This window comes from Protopterus annectens, chromosome 7.part1, assembly GCF_019279795.1.
Source record: "Protopterus annectens isolate FY-2018-M chromosome 7.part1, PAN1.0, whole genome shotgun sequence".
NCBI lineage: Eukaryota > Metazoa > Chordata > Ceratodontiformes > Protopteridae > Protopterus > Protopterus annectens.
The window spans coordinates 484,343,309-484,365,945 of NC_056740.1; the positions used below are offsets into that span (position 1 = coordinate 484,343,309).

General features: G+C 40.5%; 1 protein-coding gene across 1 annotated transcript in view; it reads left to right on the forward strand.

Annotated features, from left to right (window-relative positions):
- MST1R (macrophage stimulating 1 receptor) overlaps nt 1-20,260 on the forward strand; it is a 1,081,737-nt gene extending 1,061,477 nt beyond the window's left edge. The window contains exons 18-21 of the mRNA XM_044078935.1: nt 169-278; nt 1,907-2,072; nt 16,993-17,129; nt 17,576-20,260. Of these exons, the coding sequence (XP_043934870.1) occupies nt 169-278; nt 1,907-2,072; nt 16,993-17,129; nt 17,576-17,783 (621 nt within the window). The 3' untranslated portion in view covers nt 17,784-20,260. The remainder of the gene's footprint in view (nt 1-168; nt 279-1,906; nt 2,073-16,992; nt 17,130-17,575) is intronic.
- Nucleotides 20,261-22,637: the final 2,377 nt, after the last annotated feature.

Consider the following 22,637-nt stretch of genomic DNA (forward strand, 5'->3'; position numbering starts at 1 on the left):
GATGAATAACTGAAAGACTTTGCATATATGTACCCAAACTAAGCATATCATACTTAATTTGCCAAAACTATTACAAATATATATTAGACACTAATTATTGCTGTTTTGAAACCACTTGTATATGCCTTCCAGTAAAGTCAGGTAAGAGCTTTATTTTTTTTGTTCTAGAATCCTACTGTGAAAGATTTAATTGGTTTTGGTTTGCAAGTGGCACAAGGAATGGAATATCTGGCACAGAAAAAGTTTGTCCACAGAGATCTGGCTGCAAGGAATTGCATGTAAGTTTCTTGATTTAGCATATTTGTTTCATCATTGTCAAAAAAAAATAATGAATGTCCACAGAGTCCAGCAATATCCTTAATATATGAGTAGTATAATGCATTAATTATATGGTAACCATTTGAAATGTTGGGACCCGCTACATTGCATCCCAAAAGAAGAAACTGAATGGTCAAAAGATCAGACTTACATATACTAAGTCTGAGCTGCCATTCCTTGGAATATTCCCTGTTCTCAACAGTATGGCAATTTCACTATTTATATACATATATATATATATATATATATATATATATATATATATATATATATAAATTTGGAAGTTTTAAGGAAAAGAACAATTATTGAAATTCGCTCTTCTCTGGGTTTTTGGTCTTTTTTTGGCTTTTCAGCAGTTGGCATTTCAAGTGCTGACGTTTCAATATGGAGCCATATTATTCAGTGTAGGTGTTGCATTTCTCCTTTACAGGGCTAATGGCTACCCATAACTTTAACTCAACATACATGCATTGTACAACCACCTGCATGTCCTCTCTCTCACCACATCCATAAACCTTATCTTAGGCCTTCCTCTTTTCCTGTTATCTGGTAGCATCTTTTTCGCAATATACTCAGCATCCCAACATAATCTTGCCTCTCTGGCTTTGCCTCCAAATCTTCCAACATGGGCTGACTCTCTAATATACTTATTCCTAATCCTGTCCACCCTTGTCACACCCAGTGCAAATCTTAACATCTTTAACTCTGCCACATCCAGCTCTAACTCCTGCCTTTTTGTCAGTGCCACTGTCTCCAACTCATATAACATAGCTGGTCTCACTACCCTCTTGTAGACCTTCCCTTTCAATCTTACTGGTACTCGTCTGTCACAAATCACTCCTGACACTCTTCTCCACCCACTCCATCCTGCCTGTACTCTCTTTTTCACCTCTCTTCCACACTCACCATTACTCTGAACTATTGATCCCAAGTATTTAAACTCATCCACCTTTGCCACCTCTACTCCTTGCATCCTCACCATTCCTCTATTCTCCCTCTCATTCACACACATATATTCTGTCTTAGTCTTGCTGACCTTCATTCCTCTTCTCTCTAGAGCATATTTCCACCTCTCCAGGGTCTCCTCCACCTGTTCCCTACTCTCACTATGGATCACAATGTCATTTGCAAACATCATAGTCCACAGGAACTCCTGTCTGATCTTGTCTGTCAACCTATCCATCACCATTGCAAATAAGAAAGGGCACAGAGCTGATGCCTGATGTAATCCCACCTCCACCTTAAACACATCCGTCACTCCCACCGCAGACCTCACCGCTGTCACACTATCCTTGTACATATCCTGTACCACTCTTACATACTTCTCTGACACTCCTGACTTCCTCATACAATACCACAACTCCTCTCTAGGCACCCTGTCATATGCTTTCTCTAAGTCCACAAAGACACAATGCAACTCCTTCTGAACTTCTCTGTACTTCTCCATCAGCAAACATCTAAAAGTAGCATAACCAGTCCCACTCGACATTTAATATGGATGGAGTTCTGTCGGACCGATCTTTTAGAAGATATTTTATTAATATTATTATCTTTTTCACTTGAATGATCTCTGTATGGTCTTTTGCAGGCTAGATGAGATGTACACTGTGAAAGTCGCTGATTTTGGCATGGCAAGGGATGTGCTCGACAAAGAGTATTACAGCATACAACACCGCAAAAATGCAAAGCTGCCTGTCAAATGGATGGCCATTGAAAGTCTTCAAACTCAGAAATTCACAACCAAGTCAGATGTGGTAAGCCTACAAAGCATGTGGTTCTTTTATAGATGATTCTGAAAACATTTACTTCGAAGTTTATTTTTTTCTAATTCAGAGGATGTATAAAAAGCGTTTGTCAGTCAGATTCATGATACTCACCAATGAGATTCATCATATGCACATTTTGCTGGGTTTGCCTTTTATAATGTTTTCATATCTGATAAAGCAACACATACCTGTTGGCTCCTCATATTTCTTTATATTATTTTAGAACATAAACATACTGGTATATAATAAGAATGGTACATCATTGCTTCTGCTGGAGGAGTAAACAATGGTGTATTCATCCCCACTTATTACAATTTGCTGTTTTTTTCTCTCAGAAGCTGCAGTCCTTAGGGGTGTGCATGTTTGCTGCTCATGCTGAATGTATTGCATAGCTGTGGACTGGAACGTTACAATAAGCAATGCCTAAATGCAGATATTCTGAACTGGCATGTGTCTGCCATATAATGAGCCAAGACCTGCATCCTATTGTTTGGGGGAGAGCACAGTAAGAATCTATGCCTTAAGTGCCACTGTTTCTTGAGAACCACCCTCAGATGATAAAGGGACAAATTCCTAGCCTTGCTGACACTGTTGCTAGAGTTGCAAGCTGAGACATGCTCTGGAATGAGTTGACTTGGCTGACTATCAACTGTTGAGGAGCTCAGAAATCCATTCTAGATGTCTCTTTCAAGGGGGAATTTGTCTGCACCAAACCTTTCAGGTTTAGGAGAATTATCTTTTGAAACTGTTATGTTTAAGTAACATAATTTCAGGAGTTACAGTTTGCAAGCTGTCTAATAAGCAGTCACCCTTAGTTAGAGGTTAAACCTGTTAAAGTTTTGGTGCCCTGTGCAAGTTAGCATTCCAATTAGGGGCTCTGTTCACTGCACTTTTCTTTTGGTGCTTAAAGAGATTATTCTCTGCTAGGGATGACCTGGGTTCAGTAGCAAAGGCTTAGGCTGCTGGAGAGGATAAGGTATGAATACTTGCTAGAAATAAGGGGAGGGGGAGGGCACTGCTGATCTGGCTCCATTCATCATCTCCACTCCTAAAAATACTGACTACAGGAACAGCTGGCTTCACTATGTATTTTATTTATTTTTGCTTGTTATGTAGGTGGACTGGCCCATGAGTATTTATCCTTTACAGAATGGGAATACAAAAGTGCAGAAAAATAAAAATTAGATACATTTATATTATTTTTACATTTGTTAATCGGGTTAGGCCGACTGGGCCCAGAGAACCCTTTTTCAGCCGAGACCCAAGGAGAAAAGCTCCAGGAAAGTAATTAAAAATAAGAAAAACCTAAGAATTTAAGTTATAAGATACTTAACAGTACAAAAACAGAGAAATATACAATATGAATATATACAAGGCAAAAGAACAGTATTTTTCCGAATGCAGTAACAATATGTTTGAGAAATTTGGTTAGCATTAAGCTATTTACAAGGAATGTAGCAATGCCTAAAATAAAATAATAAAAATTCAGAGTAACATCATGGCATAGTACAACAAGGATGCATTTAATAGCATAGGTACTAACTTCAGACAGAGTAATATGTGTAGACAGTTTAGGTAGATACCAGGCAGATATGTTAATTGAGAGAAAGAGAAAGTGATAAATCTTATATACCAAATTATCAAATTATAGGTTAGTCAGTAAATGCATACAAAGATTACAGTGCAGAACATTGTATGTGTGGCAGCTGACCCATCAGTTGACCGCAGTTGAGGCCGTCTCCAGCAAATGCTGCGTCTTGATTTCTGCTGAGACTACAGTCAGTAGTTATTTGTTAACAGCTCTGTGTCAGTTACCTCACACTATGTAACATGTATGAGGACCTGAGGTTTCACTGACCATGGTAGGGTTAGCCACCCCATGGTGTGAGCATTGCCTCTAAGTAATGGCCACTGCTGATATGACAGCCGGGCTGCATGTAGGAAAATGTGAAAAAGGAGGTTGATGATGATGTTGGTATAACAGTTAGAATCTTCAAGCTGCAACTGAAAAGGGTCCAGTGGGATCAGTGCTGTACCCAGTTAACAAATTCAAAATAAGTAAATAAAAATTAATGAAAAAAGCAGAGACAGACTGTTGGTAAGGAAGTTCTCCATATATGAAACAGAAAGGAACTGGGATTAATATATTTCTCTTATCGCTGCAGTTCTAATTGTACCCCTTCGGCATTTAAGTAATTTCATTCTGATAGTAAGAGATAGTTAGTAGCTTAATGCTGCATTTTTACAGCAGTTATAAGGGCACCCATCATACAGTTATACAGTTATAATGGCAGTCTTACAGTTATAAGGACACCCATTGTACAGTTATAAGGGTGCTCATTATACAGTTATAAGGGCACCTATTTTACAGTTATAATGGCAGTCTTACAGTTATAACAGCACCCATTGTACAGTTATAAGGGCACCCATCAAATATTTATAAGGGCACCCATTGTACAGTTATAAGTGCACCCATCATACAGTTATAATGGCACACTTACAGTTATAACGGCACCCATTGTACAGTTATGAGTGCCTGTTGTACAGTTATAAGGGTACCCATCATACAGTTATAGCGGCACCCATTGTACAATTATAAGTGCATCCAGCTTACAGTTATAGGGGCACCCATTGTTCAATTATAAGTGCACCCCATCATACAGTTATAATGGCACCCATTGTACAGTTATAAGGGTGCTCATTGTACAGTTATAAGGGCACCCATCATACAGTTATAATGGCAGTCTTACAGTTATAAGGGCACCCATTGTACAGTTATAAAGGTGCCCATTATGCAGATATAAGGGCACCTACAGATATAAGGGCACCCATTGTACAGTTATAAGGGCACCCATCATACAGTTATAATGGCGCTCTTACAGTTATAACAACACCCATTATACAGTTATGAGTGCCCGTTGTACAGTTATAAGGGTACCCATCATACAGTTATAGTGGCACCCATTGTACAATTATAAGTGCATCCAGCTTACAGTTATAATGGCAGTCTTACAGTTATAAGGGCACCCACTGTACAGTTATAAGGGTGCCCATTGTACAGTTATAGGGGCACCTATTGTACAATTATAAGTGTACCCATCATACAGTTATAATGGCATTCTTCCAGTTATAAGGGCACCCATCATACAATTATAGGGGCACCCATTGTACAATTATAAGTGCAGCCATCATACAGTTATAATGGCACTCTTGCAGTTATAACAACACCCATTGTACAGTTATAAGGGTGCCCATTGTACAGTTATAAGGGCACCCATCATACAGTTATAGGGGCACCCATTGTACAGTTATAAGGGTACCCATCATACAGTTATAGGGGCACCCATTGTACAATTATAAGTGCACCCCATCATACAGTTATAATGGCACTCTTACAGTTATAATGGCACCCATTGTACAGTTATAAGGGTGCTCATTGTACAGTTATAAGGGCACCCATCATACAGTTATAATGGCAGTCTTACAGTTATAACAGCACCCATTGTACAGTTATAAGGGTGCCCATTATACAGTTATAAGGGCACCTACTGTACAGTTATAATGGCAGTCTTACAGTTATAAGGGCACCCATCAAACATTTATAGGGGCACACTTACAGTTATAACAGCACCCATTGTACAGTTATAAGGGTGCCCATTGTACAGTTATCAGGGCACCCATCATATGGTTATAGGGGAACCTATTGCACATTTATAAGGGCACCCATCATACAGTTATAGGGGCACCCATTGTACAGTCATAATGGCAGTCTTACAGTTATAAGGGCACCCGTTGTACAGTTATAAGGGCACCTATTGTACAGTTATAATGGCTGTCTTGCAGTTATAATGGCACCCATCAAAAAGTTATAGGGGCACCCATTGTACAATTATAAGTACACCCATCATACAGTTATAAGGGCACCCATCATACAGTTATAGGGGCACCCATTGTATAATTATAAGTGCACCCATCATACAGTTATAATGACACTCTTACAGTTATAAGGGCACCCATTGTACAGTTATAATGGCACTCTTACAGTTATAAGGGCGCCCATTGTGTAGTTATAAGGGTGCCCATTGTACAGTTATAAGGGCACCCATCATACAGTTACAATGGCACTCTTACAGTTATATGGGCACCCATTGTACAATTATAAGTGCACCCATTATACAGTTATAGGGGCACCCATTGTACAAATATAAGTGCAACCATCATACAGTTATAATGGCACTCTTACAGTTATAAGGGCACCCACTGTACAGTTATATTGGCACTCTTATAGTTATAAGGGCACCCATTGTACAGTTATAAGGGTGCCCATTGTACAGTTATAAGAGCACCCATCATACAGTTATAATGGGACTCTTACAGTAATAAGGGTACCCATCACACAGTTATAATAATATAAGTGCACCCATCATACAGTTATAATGGCACTCTTACAGTTATAAGGGCACCCATTGTACAGTTATAATGGCACTCTTACAGTTATAAGGGCACCCATTGTACAGTTATAAGGATGCCCATTGTACAGTTATAAGGGCACCCATCATACAGTTATAATGGCACTCTTACAGTTATAAGGGCACCCATCATACAGTTATAATGGCAGTCATACAATTATAAGGGCACCCATTGTACAGTTATAATGCTATCCATTTTACAGTTATAAGGGTGCCAAACATACAATTACAAGAGTGCCCACTGTAGAGTTATAAGGCTGCCCATTGTATAGTTATAAGGGTGCCCATTGTACAGTTATAAAGCCACCAAATGAATAGTTATAAGGGCACCCATTGTACAGATATAACAATGCCCACTGTACAATTACAAGGGTGCCCAACATGCAGTTATAATTGCAACATTGTACAGTTATAAGGCTGCCCATAGTACTTAAGAAGGCCCTGATAAGATGTAAGATCTTCAGTCATGGGTCCCTGACAGTAAATGCAATGGGATCTCAACTGACTAATTTCAACTCCTCAGGAATGCAACCCCATGAAAAATTGTAATGCATGCTCCATATGGGGGGGGGGGGGTACATCCCTCCAAATGTATATATTTCCGTGGTCATAGAAACACAAGGAAAATGGAGAAGACCCCCCCCCCACACACACACACACACTGCTATTACTGCTCTTGTAAAATGCAACAGCAGTGACTTCCTATGGAAAACAGTGACCAAAACTTCAACACAGAGGGACGAACACAAGCAGAAAGAACCATCTCTATGTTGCTCTCAACAATGTGTAGGAAAACAGCTGTAAGATGTTGTTTATGTTGCTGGTTCAGAAAGAGTACATGATCTTGCATGTACAGTGAAGGTTCTATTTGGCAATGGATGTTTTTTACTAGTAACTGGTCGCCAGTTTAAGTGCATTAAAATGATAGGCAGGTGAAGGACAGTAGTTAAAACTCAACTGTTCCCAAGTGTGGGAATGACTGGTAGCTTTGCAAATGGACCATGGAACAGAGCACAAAAAGTCTGTAGTGAGATTAAATTCTCACCATGCAGGGGGTCTTTACCTCTGTATCTTTCACTAATACCATCAACTCAGAGGATGCTGCACCTTAAGGAAAGGGGAAGTTCCCCTGCAGTGACCTCCATCAAGCAGGGTGTGTATTCACACTCAGGGAATTCAAAGTCTGTTGGATTTAGGAGTTTATATTATAATGTTCTGTCAATAAGTAAATAAGTAGATGTCTTCCACTGATAGCAATCTGCAGAGTCTGAAAGTGGAAAGAAGTGATGATAGAAGGAAGCAGAGTTGGGCAGAAATACCTGTTAGTGTTTGAAAAATATTATTAGTAGTGTTGAGGATGACATTTTGAAGGATTAGAGTGAAAACAGCTTTTTGGGTATCTCCTTTCCATTTTTCTTGCAGCTTTTCTGTATGACTTTTGAGGTAAGGGAAATTCAAGTCTTATTCACACATACCTAAACTCACCTGATGCCTGATGGGTAAAAACAACCGTTGTTTCTTTTTACTGCACTTTGTTGCCACTGCCAGCTGGCTATCAGTCCTTCTTGGCCAGTTGGGTGAGGACGAACCAGGAGAAGCCTTCATTAAGTCAGCCATTAAGGATGATTTGCTATTTTCTTTTTAAGCCCTCCCCCACCTTGTGTCTGCATGAGTGACAACACATGGGTGGAACATGTAATAGGTGTCAGCACTGCGCCACCCTCTACTTTCACAATGAGTTAACATCAGCAATATGTCCCTATCTACCCATAAATAAGGCCGCACACACACACACCCACACACACACACACACACACACACACACACACACACACACACACACACCCACACACCCACACACACACACACACACACACACACACACACACACACACACACACACACACACGTGCACGTATCCCTGGGCACCCCTACTTCCACCTCCCCTTAGGAGAGACCTTGGCTATCTTTCCTGCCAACTCTGTTAAGAGGTCAGGCTGATACTCAAACTTAGGTCACCTGGAATATAATTAGGGTGTTGTCCCTCTATGCCACTGATGCAAGCTACAAATAGCATTTTGACAAGCTTTTTTCCTGGGAAGTTGATTGTCACATAGGATGTATTATGTTGGTACTGAATGGCCATTGTTTTTTGAAAAGTTATTGCACAGATTCCTGTTAGTAAACCACTGGTGGGGCTAGCCTAAATCTGGACTGACAGTGGCTATAGGAGGTCTTGTCCATTGTGGAACTACGCATATCATGCTGTGTGTCCCTTGTATGTTATGCCTTGGGGATGGGCAGCACAACATTACCTTCATGGGCACCTTGTTGTGGTTACTTCAGAGTTCACTTATTTAAATCCGTCGAACAAGCATTATATTAAATCATGTATATAGTTGTCAGAGGCCTGCGTAAATAATACAGCTAGATATCCATCATTGCTTCAACACAGGAACATGACACTGTGTAGCATCTGGTTACAAGAAGGACAATGAGCAGGATAGAACCTGCACCACAATTCTTTTCTTTTCTTTCTGTCTTTTTGTCTTTTTGGTCATTCATCACCTTTGGATAGGAAAGACCGCTATACAATGAACTACCACAGCAGTAAAACCCTCTATACTTTTTCAACATATGTCTAACCTGTAATACTTTGTCAAAGTAAACACAGGAGTTAATACTGCCTCCTATGTCAATAGCAAAGATGTCCAAAAAAGGTACTGAGGAAATATGACCTAGGAGAATAAATTTGAACTTACCTGATTTACTTGATGGATTCCATCTGCATATACAAGACCTGTGATTGCAAGACTGCAAATGCAAAAAATAAGGAGTGATTGCAAAGGAAATACCAGAAATATTAATGCTCTGTGTAATGCTGTTAGCTCACACAAGCCGAAGACACCTTTTTTCATACTTCCAGTTAACACCTATGCCTCTCCTTATATCATCCAGAACTTTTTTGGGTCTGGCTTTTTCAACTGAGTGACTTACCAGCTAATAATAGAAAGTATTAGAAAAACAAGGAGTTATTAACAAACTGACTAAGATTATTTGTCCAGTTTGTTCTGAAACACAAAACTTAATCTTTGCCACTTACTTTTCATATTTTCATATTTACTTTCATAGTTTCATAACTGAGAGACCTATATTTTATTGAGGTGTATGATATGAAACACCAATGTAGGAGAAAAAACAATTCACTATCAATGCTGGTTTGTATCACACTATACTAGAAATATTGCTTGTTGTTTGCTAGTAATTATGAAAAATAAGAAATATTTCCATATGTACCTAATACTTCAAAAAATGATTGAGCTACAAACTGTTGCATGACATTAGGTGAGCTCTTAGATGTTTTTGAAGAAAACTGTCTTTAGTATTTGCAGTGTAATTTGCATATCTCAAGAGATATCCAGTATTATATGTATTACTAATTATACAATTAACCAAATGTTTTCATATTTCTGTAAATGTGAAAATAAACATGCACTTATAGAGGACATTTGTGTTGTCAGGTGACAGCTTATATCTGGTTAACAGAAATCTTCTAACATATGCCTAGGTTGTATAGTTTTCAAGATATGAAAATTTGTTTGTGAAAGTTTATAAAAACATAATTTGGGGGTTGTGTAGATTATAATATATTAATTTTTTATGGGAAAGATTATGAATGGACTGACTGTAGTTATTTATTTTTCTATTTAATTGTTTCATAGAATACTGTGGTCTCTCTCTGTCTCTGCAGTTAGTTTCTCGCCCACCCTCCCTGTTCTTGTTTTGGTATTAATCTTGGTGGCTTTGGAATTGCCCGCACAAATTTGTGTTTGAACACTCCTCCTGGGTCTATCTCATTTGCTCGCTCAACCGAGTACAGTGAGATCATATTTAAACTTCAGACACTCCTAGCAGTCCCATCTGTTCAGCTGTATTCCAGCTCTATTCCAGTCTAGTGTCGGTAGCTCACTCTACCTAATACAGAGAGAACATTTGTGAAGGGCAAGCCACTTAGGTCCTTAATTTTGAATTATCTTCTGTTTCTCCTTTCTCCCTTTCCACGTTCCAAAAATATTTCTAATCTTGTTTCCTGCCTTTTCTGTAACTAGTCTAGTCCAGACACTGATTTGCTGTAGCCAGGACTGTTTGTAAGCTTCTGAACCCCCAAAGCCTTTCTGTGTTGGAGGGAAGCCTTCTAGCTTATCAGTGGGAGTGGTAAGCACTAGGTAGTCTAGCAACCACAAGAGTGTTTTCTGGCCCAGAAATTGTAGTTTATTGGCTGTTTGGGCAGTTTTTCCATCTCTTTCAACTTTCTTGTTTAAAAGCCTGTGTTTGTGCTGTTTCCCACCTTTCCTGTAACTTGTCTAGTCCAGATACAGATTTGCTGTATCCAGGACAGTTTCTAAGCTTTTGAGCCCCCATATCCTTTCTGTGTTGGAAGGAAGCCTTCTAGCTTATCAGTGGGAGTGGTAAGCACTAGGTAGCCTATCTACCACAATACTGGTTTGTGGTCCAGAAATTGTAGTTTATTGGCCGTTTGGCAGTTTCTCCATCTCTTTCAACTTTCTGGTTTAAAAGCCCACATTTGCGCTTGTTTCCCACATTTCTTGTAACTAGTCTAGTCCAGATACAAATTTGCTGTATCCAGGACTGTTTGTAAGCTTCTGAGCCCTCCATGCCTTTCTGTGTTGGAGGGAAGCCTTCTAGATTATCAGTGGAAGTGGTAAGCACTAGGTAGCCTATCTACCACAAGAGTGGTTTCTGGCCCAGAAATTGTAGTTTATTGGCTGTTTGGCAGTTTTTCCATCTCTTTCAACTTACTGGTTTAAAAGCCCATGTTTGCACTTGTTTACCATCTTTCCTGTAACTAGTCTAGTCCAGATACAGATTTGCTATATCCAGGACTGTTTGTAAGCTTTTGAGCCCCCCAAGCCTTTCTGTGTTGGAGGGAAGCCTTCTAGCTTATCAGTGGGAGTGGTAAGCACTAGCTAGCCTATCTACCACAAGAGTGGTTTCTGGCCCAGAAATTGTAGTTTATTGACCATTTGGGCAGTTTTTCCATCTCGTTCAACTTTCTGGTTTAAAAGTCTGCGTTTGTGCTTCTTTCCCACCTTTCCTGTAGCCAGTCTAGTCCAGATAACAGATTTGCTGTATCCAGGAATGTTTGTAAGCTTCTGAGTCCCCCAAGCCTTTCTGTGTTGGAGGGAAGCAATCTAGCTTATCAGTGGGAGTGATAAGCAGTAGGTAGCCTATCTACCACAAGATCCAGGTACAGATTCTTAGTTTTAACACTTGAATTTGCTTATTTATGCTCAGCACTTTTTCAGAACTTGTTGTTAGCACTAAATAAGCTACAAATTACTACAGCACTCACCCTTCCTCTTTACCTAGAGGAAAACAGTTTTTGTACTTCCTTTCCTCACTTGCTTAGAGAAAAACAACTCTTATACTCTCTTTCCTCACTTGTCAGTTCGATTCACAGCTAGAGCGTTTACTGTGTGGAGACATGCATGAATGGGCGTACCTTCGTTGAAGGTTGTGCATCAGGGCCGGCAACTCGGCACGTAAAAATCTACTGCCAGTCATTAGCAGACCGGAGTTCCGCTGTGGCGACCCCTAACCGGGAAATGCCGAAAGACACACACTAGAGGAAAGTAGTTTTTTATTCAGGCATGTCAAAGTGTCAGCTCTCAGTGTTCTCTCCTGTCTATCTGATGAATCTGGGCATCTTTGGGCAATGTAGCAATTGCCTCATGTACACAGACAACCCTCTCCTCCTACCACCCAACACTACAACCTGTGAGAGATGCACTTATCTAGCCAAACTGGAGGTAAAGCTCTCTCCAACCAAGGCTGAACTTGACAGTCAAGAGGAGAAGGTAAACACTTGCACCACACCACACTCATCACATAGTCCCACTAAATCTATACCACCAAAATTCACACATAGAAATACAAAAACATTTGCGGAGGCTCTCGATAATAATCTGCTCAAGTAACAGAGACCTCCAAAGCAGAAACGTAAGCAACCTCCACCCCCCAACACAACCCAAATGACATATAGTCCACAGACTCAGTGTGCCACTCAACCACAGCCCATAAGGCAAAACAATGTACCCAACACACTAGTCATAGGTGACTCTACAGTCAGGCACACTGATGTTCCACTCACCAGGCTAAACAAGGAGAAGGTTACTGTCAGCTGCCTGTCGGGTGCCAGGATCCACCACATAACCCACTCACTCAGGTCACTCCACAACAAGTACAAATATGACTCTGTCATTGTCCATGTTGGTGTGAATGACCTGAGAATTACCTCCCTGGACTACATGAAAAGAGACATAGAAGAGCTCTCAGATCTTGTAGCCCAGGCAGGTATGACCCTAGCCCTGAGTAGCATCCTGCCATCACCCAGAATGATACCGCAGTACAAGGACAAAATGATTGACTTCAACAATTGGCTAAGCTTCTGTTGTCATTCTAAGGGGATCCAGTATCTGTCTGCCTGGGATGACATGGTCGACAGACCACAATGTTTTGCCAGAGATGGCCTGCACCTGTCACCCCTGGGATTCCGGATACTGGCTAAGGCAGTTGCTGCCCATATAGTGCCTTTTTTAGGCAAGGTTCAAATGACAAATTCACCACTGTAACAGGAACAGGCAAGCAAAAACTGAGGGTAATGCTACTCAATGGTAGAAGTCTAAATCTCAAAATGCACTCCCTCGAGGCACTCCTTAAAATGGAGAGCATCGATATCTGTGCAGTGATTGAGACCTGGTTCAAGGCTCCAGAGAGCAACCCTGCATTACCAGGCTATAACTCATACCACACTTTTCGGCCACCTAACCTGGACCGGAACACCAAAGGTGGAGGTGTGTCCATATTCATTAAGGATATCCACACCTTCGGGCTAGTTGCTCAGCATAATGCATCTGAAGTTATCCAAGTGCAAGTAACTGTGGGCAAAACTGCAATCCAAATTGTAGCTTGCTACAGATCCTCCGCCATGCCCCAGGATTTCTCCTCCTCTTTCCTTGATATAATGGAAAATATTAGGGTTCAACCAAACACCCTAATAATGGGCGATTTCAACTACCCCACCATTAACTGGGAAAACTACTCATATACCAACTCCTTCGCTCAGTGCTTTCTGGAATTCATAAATTCCAATGCTCTGGATCAACTTATCCACACCCCCACCAGGGGAACAATATCCTAGACCTAGTCATTACCAACATGAGTGACTGGTGTTCCACACCTGAAGTCAACTCCTCGGTCAGATCTGACCATAAGCTAATCACCATAGATAGCCACACACCACCCCCACCCCCCATTAAGGAAATCATGGTAAAAAATGTCTCCAAAACCAACTTCATGCTTCTTAAGACAGAAGTGGCGAACTTCATGACACCCATGCAGATGGACAATACAGTTATGACTGCTAAATCCTACACAGATGCACTTTATAAGCACTTACACGAGTGCATGGATCGTGCTATCCCAAACAGAACCAAGATGCTATCCTCCAAAAAAAGGAAGCCGATCTGGTGGTCCCCTGCCATAAAAAACTCTACAACAGAAGGAAGAGACTGTTGCAAAAGAGAGTAAAATCCCATGAGTGGAGGAGTTCCCTGGTCAGCCTCAGTAAGAAGCTGAGATCCCTTATAGGATCCTCCAAAGCTAGCTATTAAAACAAAATCACCACTGATTCTAGGGACAACCACAAAGCATTCTATAGCTATGTCAAGAATCTCAATGGCAGCACCCAGATCTGCTCTGAGTTACAGCACAACGGCATGAAAATTACAGAACCAACTGATATTGCCAACGTCCTGGCAGATAGGTTCAGTGCTAACTTTACCCCCCTCTCACCGCCTAAAGGGCCATATCTATACAGGAAGAATGCAGAGTCCCTGTAATCACAACTACGCAGGTAAAAGCTGCACTCTCTAAAGCCAAACACACAGCATCCATGGGACTGGACAACATCCCAGGCTGCGTTTTACACGAACTTCAGAATGAACTGGCTCCCCACCTAAGCACCATGTTCAGTCATAGTCTCACATCAGGCTTTGTGCCCACTGAATGGTGCACAGCAACAGTTATCCCACTCCACAAAGGGGGAGCCACCACTGATTCCGGGAACTATTGCCCTATTAGCCTGATGAGCCTGGTCTGTAAGGTCATGGAACGTATCATCATGGAACTCATAAACAAAGACATTGGTAACCTCCACACTCTGGACCCCACCCAGTTCGGGTTTGTGAAAAACAGATCATGCCTCCTGAACCTGATTGGCTTCTTTGAGGCAGTCACCAAAGCTGTAGACAAGGGTAAGGTGGTTCACACAGCCTATCCTGACCTCGCCAAGGCTTTCGACACCATCCCCAATTCTGGAATTATAGCTAAACTCACTAAACTAGTTATAAATACCTACGTCACAAGATGGGTTGCCAATTGGCTCACTGACAGAACCCACACTGTGAAAGGTCTAGACTCCAAATCTGACTTCCAACCAGTGACAAGTGGAGTACCACAGGGATCAGTCCTGGGGCCTCTCCTGTTTGGTATCTACTTCTCTGAAGTACAGGCTAACACAGAAGGCCTTTGGCTAATGAAGTTCGCAGATGACTGCAAACTAGGACCCATAGTTGAGTCCCCAAATGATGTGAACATCCTACAGAAGGGCCTCACTGAGACAGGTGCCTGGTGTCAGAGCCATGGCCTCAAGCTCAATGCCAAAAAGTGCATTGTCATCCTCTTTGGTAAAAACTCTGTACCCATGAACTACCACATATAACGGCAGTCTACTTAATGCCAAATGTGTGATAAGAGACCTGGGGACCCAGGTGGACAGTAGTCTCTTCTTTGGTAATCACACTGCCACAGTAGTCAGGAAAACCTTCTGAATGGCACACCTCATCACAAAAGGGTTCTCATCTAGGAAAAAAGAGGTCATTTTTCCCTTCTACTCAACACTCATTAGACCCATTATAGAGTACAACGCCCCTTTTGGAATGTACATCACAAGACACAGCAGCTGGAAAGGCCATAGAAGTACCTCACAAAGATGATTACTGGCCTCAAACAGATGCCCTACACTGATCGTCTCAAAAAACTCCAGCTTTACTCAGTAGCATATCGCCTACTCTATGGTGATTTCTGCCTAACATATAAAGCTGTGTCAAACCCAGAGCTGTTGGACATGCGGCACCTAAAAAAATACCAATCCCTCCAAGCTACACACTCTAGGGACCTAAACCTTGTCACTACAATAAACAGGACATGCTGGAAGGATAGATTCCTGTCCCAGAGACTTCCTATACTCTGGAACAAGCTACCCATCTATGTCAAGCAAAGTTCCTCATTAGCACTCTTCAAGAAAAATATTGATAAGTGCATGGGAAATAGGAAATACACCCCGGGAATCACTTCTGTGGCTCTGCTCGACAGGGGCACAGGAAAATAACTTTCTTGGGTGGTGTAAGCCAGGGAACCTTATTGGCTAGGCTTACTTAGGCCCTTGGGCCGATAGCCAAGTATCTACCTATGAACCTATGAACCTGTTGTCAGTTTAAAGAATACTGCCTACTGATAACATTGCTATTTGTACAGGTTTAATAGCTTTTATTGTTTACAAAATGTTTATTTCTTTTATCTTACATTTTGTAAGTTTATTTTTCAGGAAATACTGTAGGATGCAAGATATGTGTAGGTTGCTAGAGGTGTGATGTTACACACCACATAGGATTTAATGAGTTAAAGCATTTTTACAGTGTGCATGTATGGGTGTTCCTTCTTTGAAGGTTGGGCGCCGGGCTGGCAACTCGACACCGTAAAAATCCACTGCCAATCATTAGCGAACTGGTGATCTGCTGTGTAGACCCATAACCAGGAAATACCGAAAGAATGTTGTGGCCCTTGCATCCTGACACCCCTGCTCCTTATATGAGATCACTGTACCTCAGATTTACAAGAATACTTTGGGGTGTGACGACCTTATATATTTTTATATATTTATTTTATTTGTAGTTTCTGGCTTGCTGCTATATGTATTGGAATTGTGGGTGTCAGAATTTCAACAGGACAGCAGTTACTTGCACAACCATAATACCAAAGGATGCCCACCAAAAAGAAAAGAACTGTATAATCTACTGCTCTGGTGACTTCTTCACATTGGTGTACTGACTGTTTAATGAGAAGAAGTGGGAACAGCCCCCAAGTGCTTTAGGATTTCCATGCTACTAGTTACCTGATTAAACAATAATAATAATAACAATATAAGACTGTGATTATGGTATTACATGTTCATATTTCATATTTATAATATCTGTCACAAATTAAAGGAAATTATAGGGCCATAGTGGAGTAGTTCACTGTACAGATTTGACATCCAAGGCTGTACCTAACACAATCTCTATTTGCTCTTGTTGTAGTGGTCTTTTGGGGTGCTTCTGTGGGAACTGATGACTCGAGGAACATCTCCTTACCCTGATGTAGATCCATACGATATAACTCGCTATTTATTGAAAGGAAGAAGACTGCCACAGCCAGAGTTTTGCCCGGACCCTCTGTAAGAATGCTCTTCCATGCTACCTTCAGAAAGTTTTGCTGTTTAATGCCAAAGCATTATTTTCATATCTGCTGTAACAGTAATAACCTCCTTTTGCAAGATGGTGGTCCATTTAAGACACTATAATACACTACAGCATTATTTTAACATTATATTTTCTGTGATGTATAAGGAAAAAGATGAGCATAATTGTTAGTGTTTTAAAAAACCTGGAGATTTGGGTTAGAGTCATGCTTCTGCCCCTTAGCATAATGTCTGAGCAGATCACTTAACGTTATGCATCTCATGGTGTCCCTTGTAATGGTTATGCTACGGTGAACCTGGTAAGACTGATAAATAAGCAAAGAGATGCAAAGATGTTGACTGGCTAAAGATAATACAGGAATTATAGTTAATAATAAGATAAAAGGAAGAGTAATGTGGTTATCTCTTTTTGTTTTTTGCAGATACAACACTATGCTTCATTGCTGGGCCCCTCAACCTGAAATGCGACCTACCTTCACCAAGCTAATACCAGAGATTGAGCGAATGCTAGATTCCCTAAAAGGGGAACATTATGTTAACTTGGAAGTCTCCTATGTAAACTTGGACAATAATCAGCCATATCCAGCCGTGCAAGTATCTGAACCAGAACTGGATAGCGACGAGGACTGATTGGATAACACTATACATTTTGCTACTGGAATGTACTGAAACACAAGCCTTACTTGAAACTAACAGTGACTGTGAATGCAGGCAGGTAGTTGTGGATTTTCCACAAACTTGCAATACTGATTGTAGTTTTGGGTCAAAGTAATTCATTATAAGAGATTTTTTGATATGTGTATATTTATTTAATTGCTGACAATGACTTTTATGCAAGATTTATATTCTATAAAACTCACAAAAACAGCATAACTAGATTATGGAATGAGATATTGCTTCACAGATCACTATTTATGCGTACTGCATTACTAGGTGAAAGACTGTAAAACTGTGAGGCCACAAGACATTCTTGTATTCTGGAATAATCCTGTCTATTCTGCTGATATAGTCTGCACTTTCAGATTCCAGAAGTGTGCACATAAGAAATGTTTTGCCTCACCATAAATCACTGGATTGTATGAATGCATGGCAGGCTGCTGCTGATGATTTGTGTCTTAATGGAGTCAGTGTTTTACTAAATGAGGTTTGCTACCATCATTGTTAAAATGAAATAACCATTGCATTCCTTTCAAGAAAAACAGTTGCATGGTTACATAAGGAAAAAGGTGGTCATTGTCATTTTGGTTGTGGCTTCTGTGCCAGACGCATGCTGAAGTTCCTGTTGAAATTCTAGGAAAATGGAATTGTGATTCTTGGAATATCTACACTGCTAATACAAGTATGGGGATATACTAAATCCAAAATGGCAATATCTCAAATGTCCCCCTCCAAAAACACTTCTTTGGTTTTACAGTGAGCTTCAGCATTTTAATTATTTCCTTTGAAGCCTCAGTTTACTATGCAGTGGTGCGGGGCAGTGAGTGTTGTACTTCGGACATTCTACACCATTCTAGACTTAAGACTCTGTTGTGGATGTGGGGGAAATCAGGAAAAAATCTAAATGATTAGAATAAAATTTCAAACTGCAGCCAGGGCTTTAATGTTTTTATTCCATGCCCAGGATATTAATTCATCACAACAAAAAAGCTACTAACCGAAAAGGGTTTTGTGGTCGGCCATATTTTTCCATTGTTATGGTACCACAGGCCGTAACTAAACACGCTTCACAGATTTCTATATTAGTTTTTAATTTTCCTTATCTGTGTCATCCTCTTTGGTATTTTATACCTTGCTCTGTTATTTATTTTCTGTGCAAGTAACATTATGCCGGTACATCCGTCTGACGTTGTGTTGGACTTCGCTGTAATCCAGTCAGTGCCGGTACATCCATCTGATGTTGTGTTGGACTTCGCTGTAATCCAGTCAGTGCCAGTACATCCATCTGATGTTGTGTTGGACTTTGCTGCAATCCAGTCAGATCCTGGATCTCTTTCAGCCTCAACATCTTTATAACACGTTTAATTGCAAATCCCGCTTCTACCTCATGTGCCATCCTTCACAGTGCTTCCTTCTTGTTTTATGATCTTTTGTAGATGAGAGTTCAGTACTGAGCACCATAATCAATTTGTTGTTTCACCAAAGAAAGACAAACAATAACATCTGTCTCTGTCTCACTATTCCAGACGGAGCTGTCTGTATCTGTATACTCCAACATCCTGCTGTGTTTTGGAAAACCATCTTAACACTGTTTGTTTGTTTTTCAGTCTGGCATGTTTGACATCTTGTTTGTTTTTCAGTCTGGCGTGTTTGACATCTTGTTTGTTTTTCAGTCTGGCATGTTTGACATCTTGTTTGTTTTTCAGTCTGGCGTGTTTGACATCTTGTTTGTTTTTCAGTCTGGCGTGTTTGACATCTTGTTTGTTTTTCAGTCTGGCATGTTTGACATCTTGTTTGTTTTTCAGTCTGGCATGTTTGACATCTTGTTTGTTTTTCAGTCTGGCGTGTTTGACATCTTGGCCTTTTCCTTTCTCGAAGTTGCTGTACTCTTTTCTGCAACATGTTCCTCAAGTCCAGATTGTCCTGTTTCCTTTGTGCAGTATCTCACATTTCTTTATATGTAATGTTAGCTGCCACATTCTGAACCTCACATCACAGCTGTTCTGACATTTTCTTTAACCAGCCGTTGAAGTTTATAGACTTCAGAAATGAATACTGTTTGCCTACAACATATTGTATAATTTTGTCCCATTTCACTGTTGTTGGCAAAGATATTGCAAGGGACGACCGCATTATTGACATCATTCACATGCACATTAACATTTTCCGTCTCTTTTTTTTAACACTTTTATGAAATTATCACTTAAGATACAAGCAAACATACATTTATATATTAAAAAAAAAACGTTAATATGTTCACAGTTACAAACATTATGCATCACATACATTCTTTTATAAAGTTATCATCAATCCAGCAGTACACAAATTGTTCACTTCCTGTCTTCTCTTAAACCTCACTCCCCCAAAACATTATTCTGCATGCATTGTTCCCACAATTTCCATTTATTTCTATGTAGTTTACTCCTACCCTTTTCTAAAGATTCCACTTCCAGTTCTTTTATGTCTGTTACAATATTCACTACTTCAAGTACAGTTGGTTTAGACTTTGGTTTCAGTTTTCTAGTAATTGTCTTTTTGGCAGCCACCAGAATTAAATTTAAGGTTTTGCTATGTCTAGGCTATTCACATACTGTATCCCATCTCAAAAATTAATTTCCTTAGTTACACACATTTGCTCACCCAATGTTTCTGACAGAGTACTCTGTATGGGGATTTTTAAAATCTGCCAACTCATTACACTCCCAAAACTTGTTCCCAGTTACCTGTTTCTTTCCTATTAACACCTCCAACATTTGCAATCTACCTGAGGAGAAATTCTTTGCAGTCTCTTAGGTTGTAATAATACCTGTAGGATTATAGGATCATAGGAGGTTATTTAAAGCCTAGCCATTTCATCCCAGCGTAATACCATAGATACTCTAGTCAGTACTCAGGATTGTATTTAGTAATGACTGCTCATGTCCAGAAGGGTTGTGAGTGCTATCCTCGGTAAGAATTTATGGTGCCACATCCACCCATCCAGGTTCCTTTTAAACAGTGTCATAGAGGTGCTCTGCTTCACATGAACTGGCAGCCTATTCCAAAGATGCAGCAGTTGCTGAGAGACAAATCTGTCCTTCCAGCATGCCCTATTCAAGTCACAGGCCATATTTAGGCACCTGGAATGGGTAGCTCTAGTCCTGTTTGATTTATGGATGTGCAGCAAATTCATTAGTTTTGGGTCGGAGATTACTCTGTAAGCCAGGCATAAGTCTCCCCTAAGAAGTCTATATGATAGTGACAGGGACTTTAATTGGTCTTTATAAGGCACATGCTGGAGTCCCTTGATCTTCTTAGCTAGCAACCTCTGAGGTCTCGCCAGTTGCTGCAGCTGCTTTGTACGGTACATGCCGAAAGTAGTGTTATACTCAATTATAGGCCTGATTAGTGATGAGAATATAGTGTTTATAACCTCCTTTGCTCTAGAAGTGATGCCTTTGCTAATGAAGTGTGCTGCATAGAAGGCCTTCCTTACTACAGTAGACACATGGTGGTCAAAGTTAACGGGTGCAGTCTACTTGTGATCCCAGATCCCTTACCACTTTGTTGGTACAAGGGTATTGCTGTTAATTTGATAGTGTGAAAGGACATTGTTTTTACCGATGGGAATGATGATGCATTTCTTTGCATTCAGTCTGAGATCATGACTAAGACACCAGCTGGTGGTCTGTGTAAGACCCTCCTGAAGTATACTGACAATCATTTGGGGATTCAATAATTACACCCAGTTTACAGTCATCTGCAGACTTGGTCAGCCACGGCCCCTTAGTTTTGGCCTGAACTTTTGAGAAGTATATGCAAAACAGTAGGGGGCCCAGCCCTGACCCTTGTGGCACCCTGCTGGTGTCAGGTCTGCTTGTTGATGTGCAACCACCGACTTTGATAGTATGTGACCAATTTGTGAGCCAGTTGGCAACCCATCTTACAACAAAAGGGTTTACATTCAGTTTGCTAAGTTTATCAGTAATGCCTCAGTGTAGGATTGTGTCAAAGGTCTTTACCAAGTTGAGGTATGCTGTGTGCACAGATTTGCCCTTGTCAATAACCCTGGTCACACTTTCAAAAAATTCACCAGGTTTAACAGGCAGGATCTGCCCTTGATGAATCCAAGTTGGGTCAGATCCAGGGTTTGGAAGTCACCTATGTCTTTATTTATGAGGTCCATGGTGATACATTCCATGGCTTTCCAGATGAGGCTAGTCAGATTTATGGGTTTATAATTCCCTGGGTCCATTGCTAAGCCACCTTTGTGGAGGGGAATAACTGTTGCTCTTTTCCATTCCGCAGAAACAAAGCCAGTGGTTAGACTATGATTGAAAAGGGTACTTAATGGTGACACTAGTTCATGTTTTAGTTAGCTTCCACAGAAGACAGCCTGTGATGCTGTCTGGTCCCATAGAGGCTGTGTTTTTTGCCTTAGACAAGGCTTTAATTACCTGCTCTTCGGATATGCAAACACTTCATTCTAAATCTTCAAGACTTTACATTTTCTGTGTCTTTATGGAAACTGCTGACCACAAATGCTAGTATCCTGATATCTGGCCAGTTTTTAAAACTAATTTAATTTGGCTACCCTGTTATGCATTCCACACTCAGTGTTTGTCGTATAAGACAATTTAAGAATGTTAGAAATGTCAAGATATGAAAAATGCTGATGCCCTACCTTTTACTGTAATGCATCATGTGTCTGTACCTTTCTACCTAGTTCCCTGCAGTTAGTGTCAGGTGCCTTAGTATTCATTTTCAGAAGTTATTCTAGAACTTATACAGCACAAAAGTCACTGACAAATCTCCATAGATGTTTGTTTTTGTTCTGTTTAAATATTG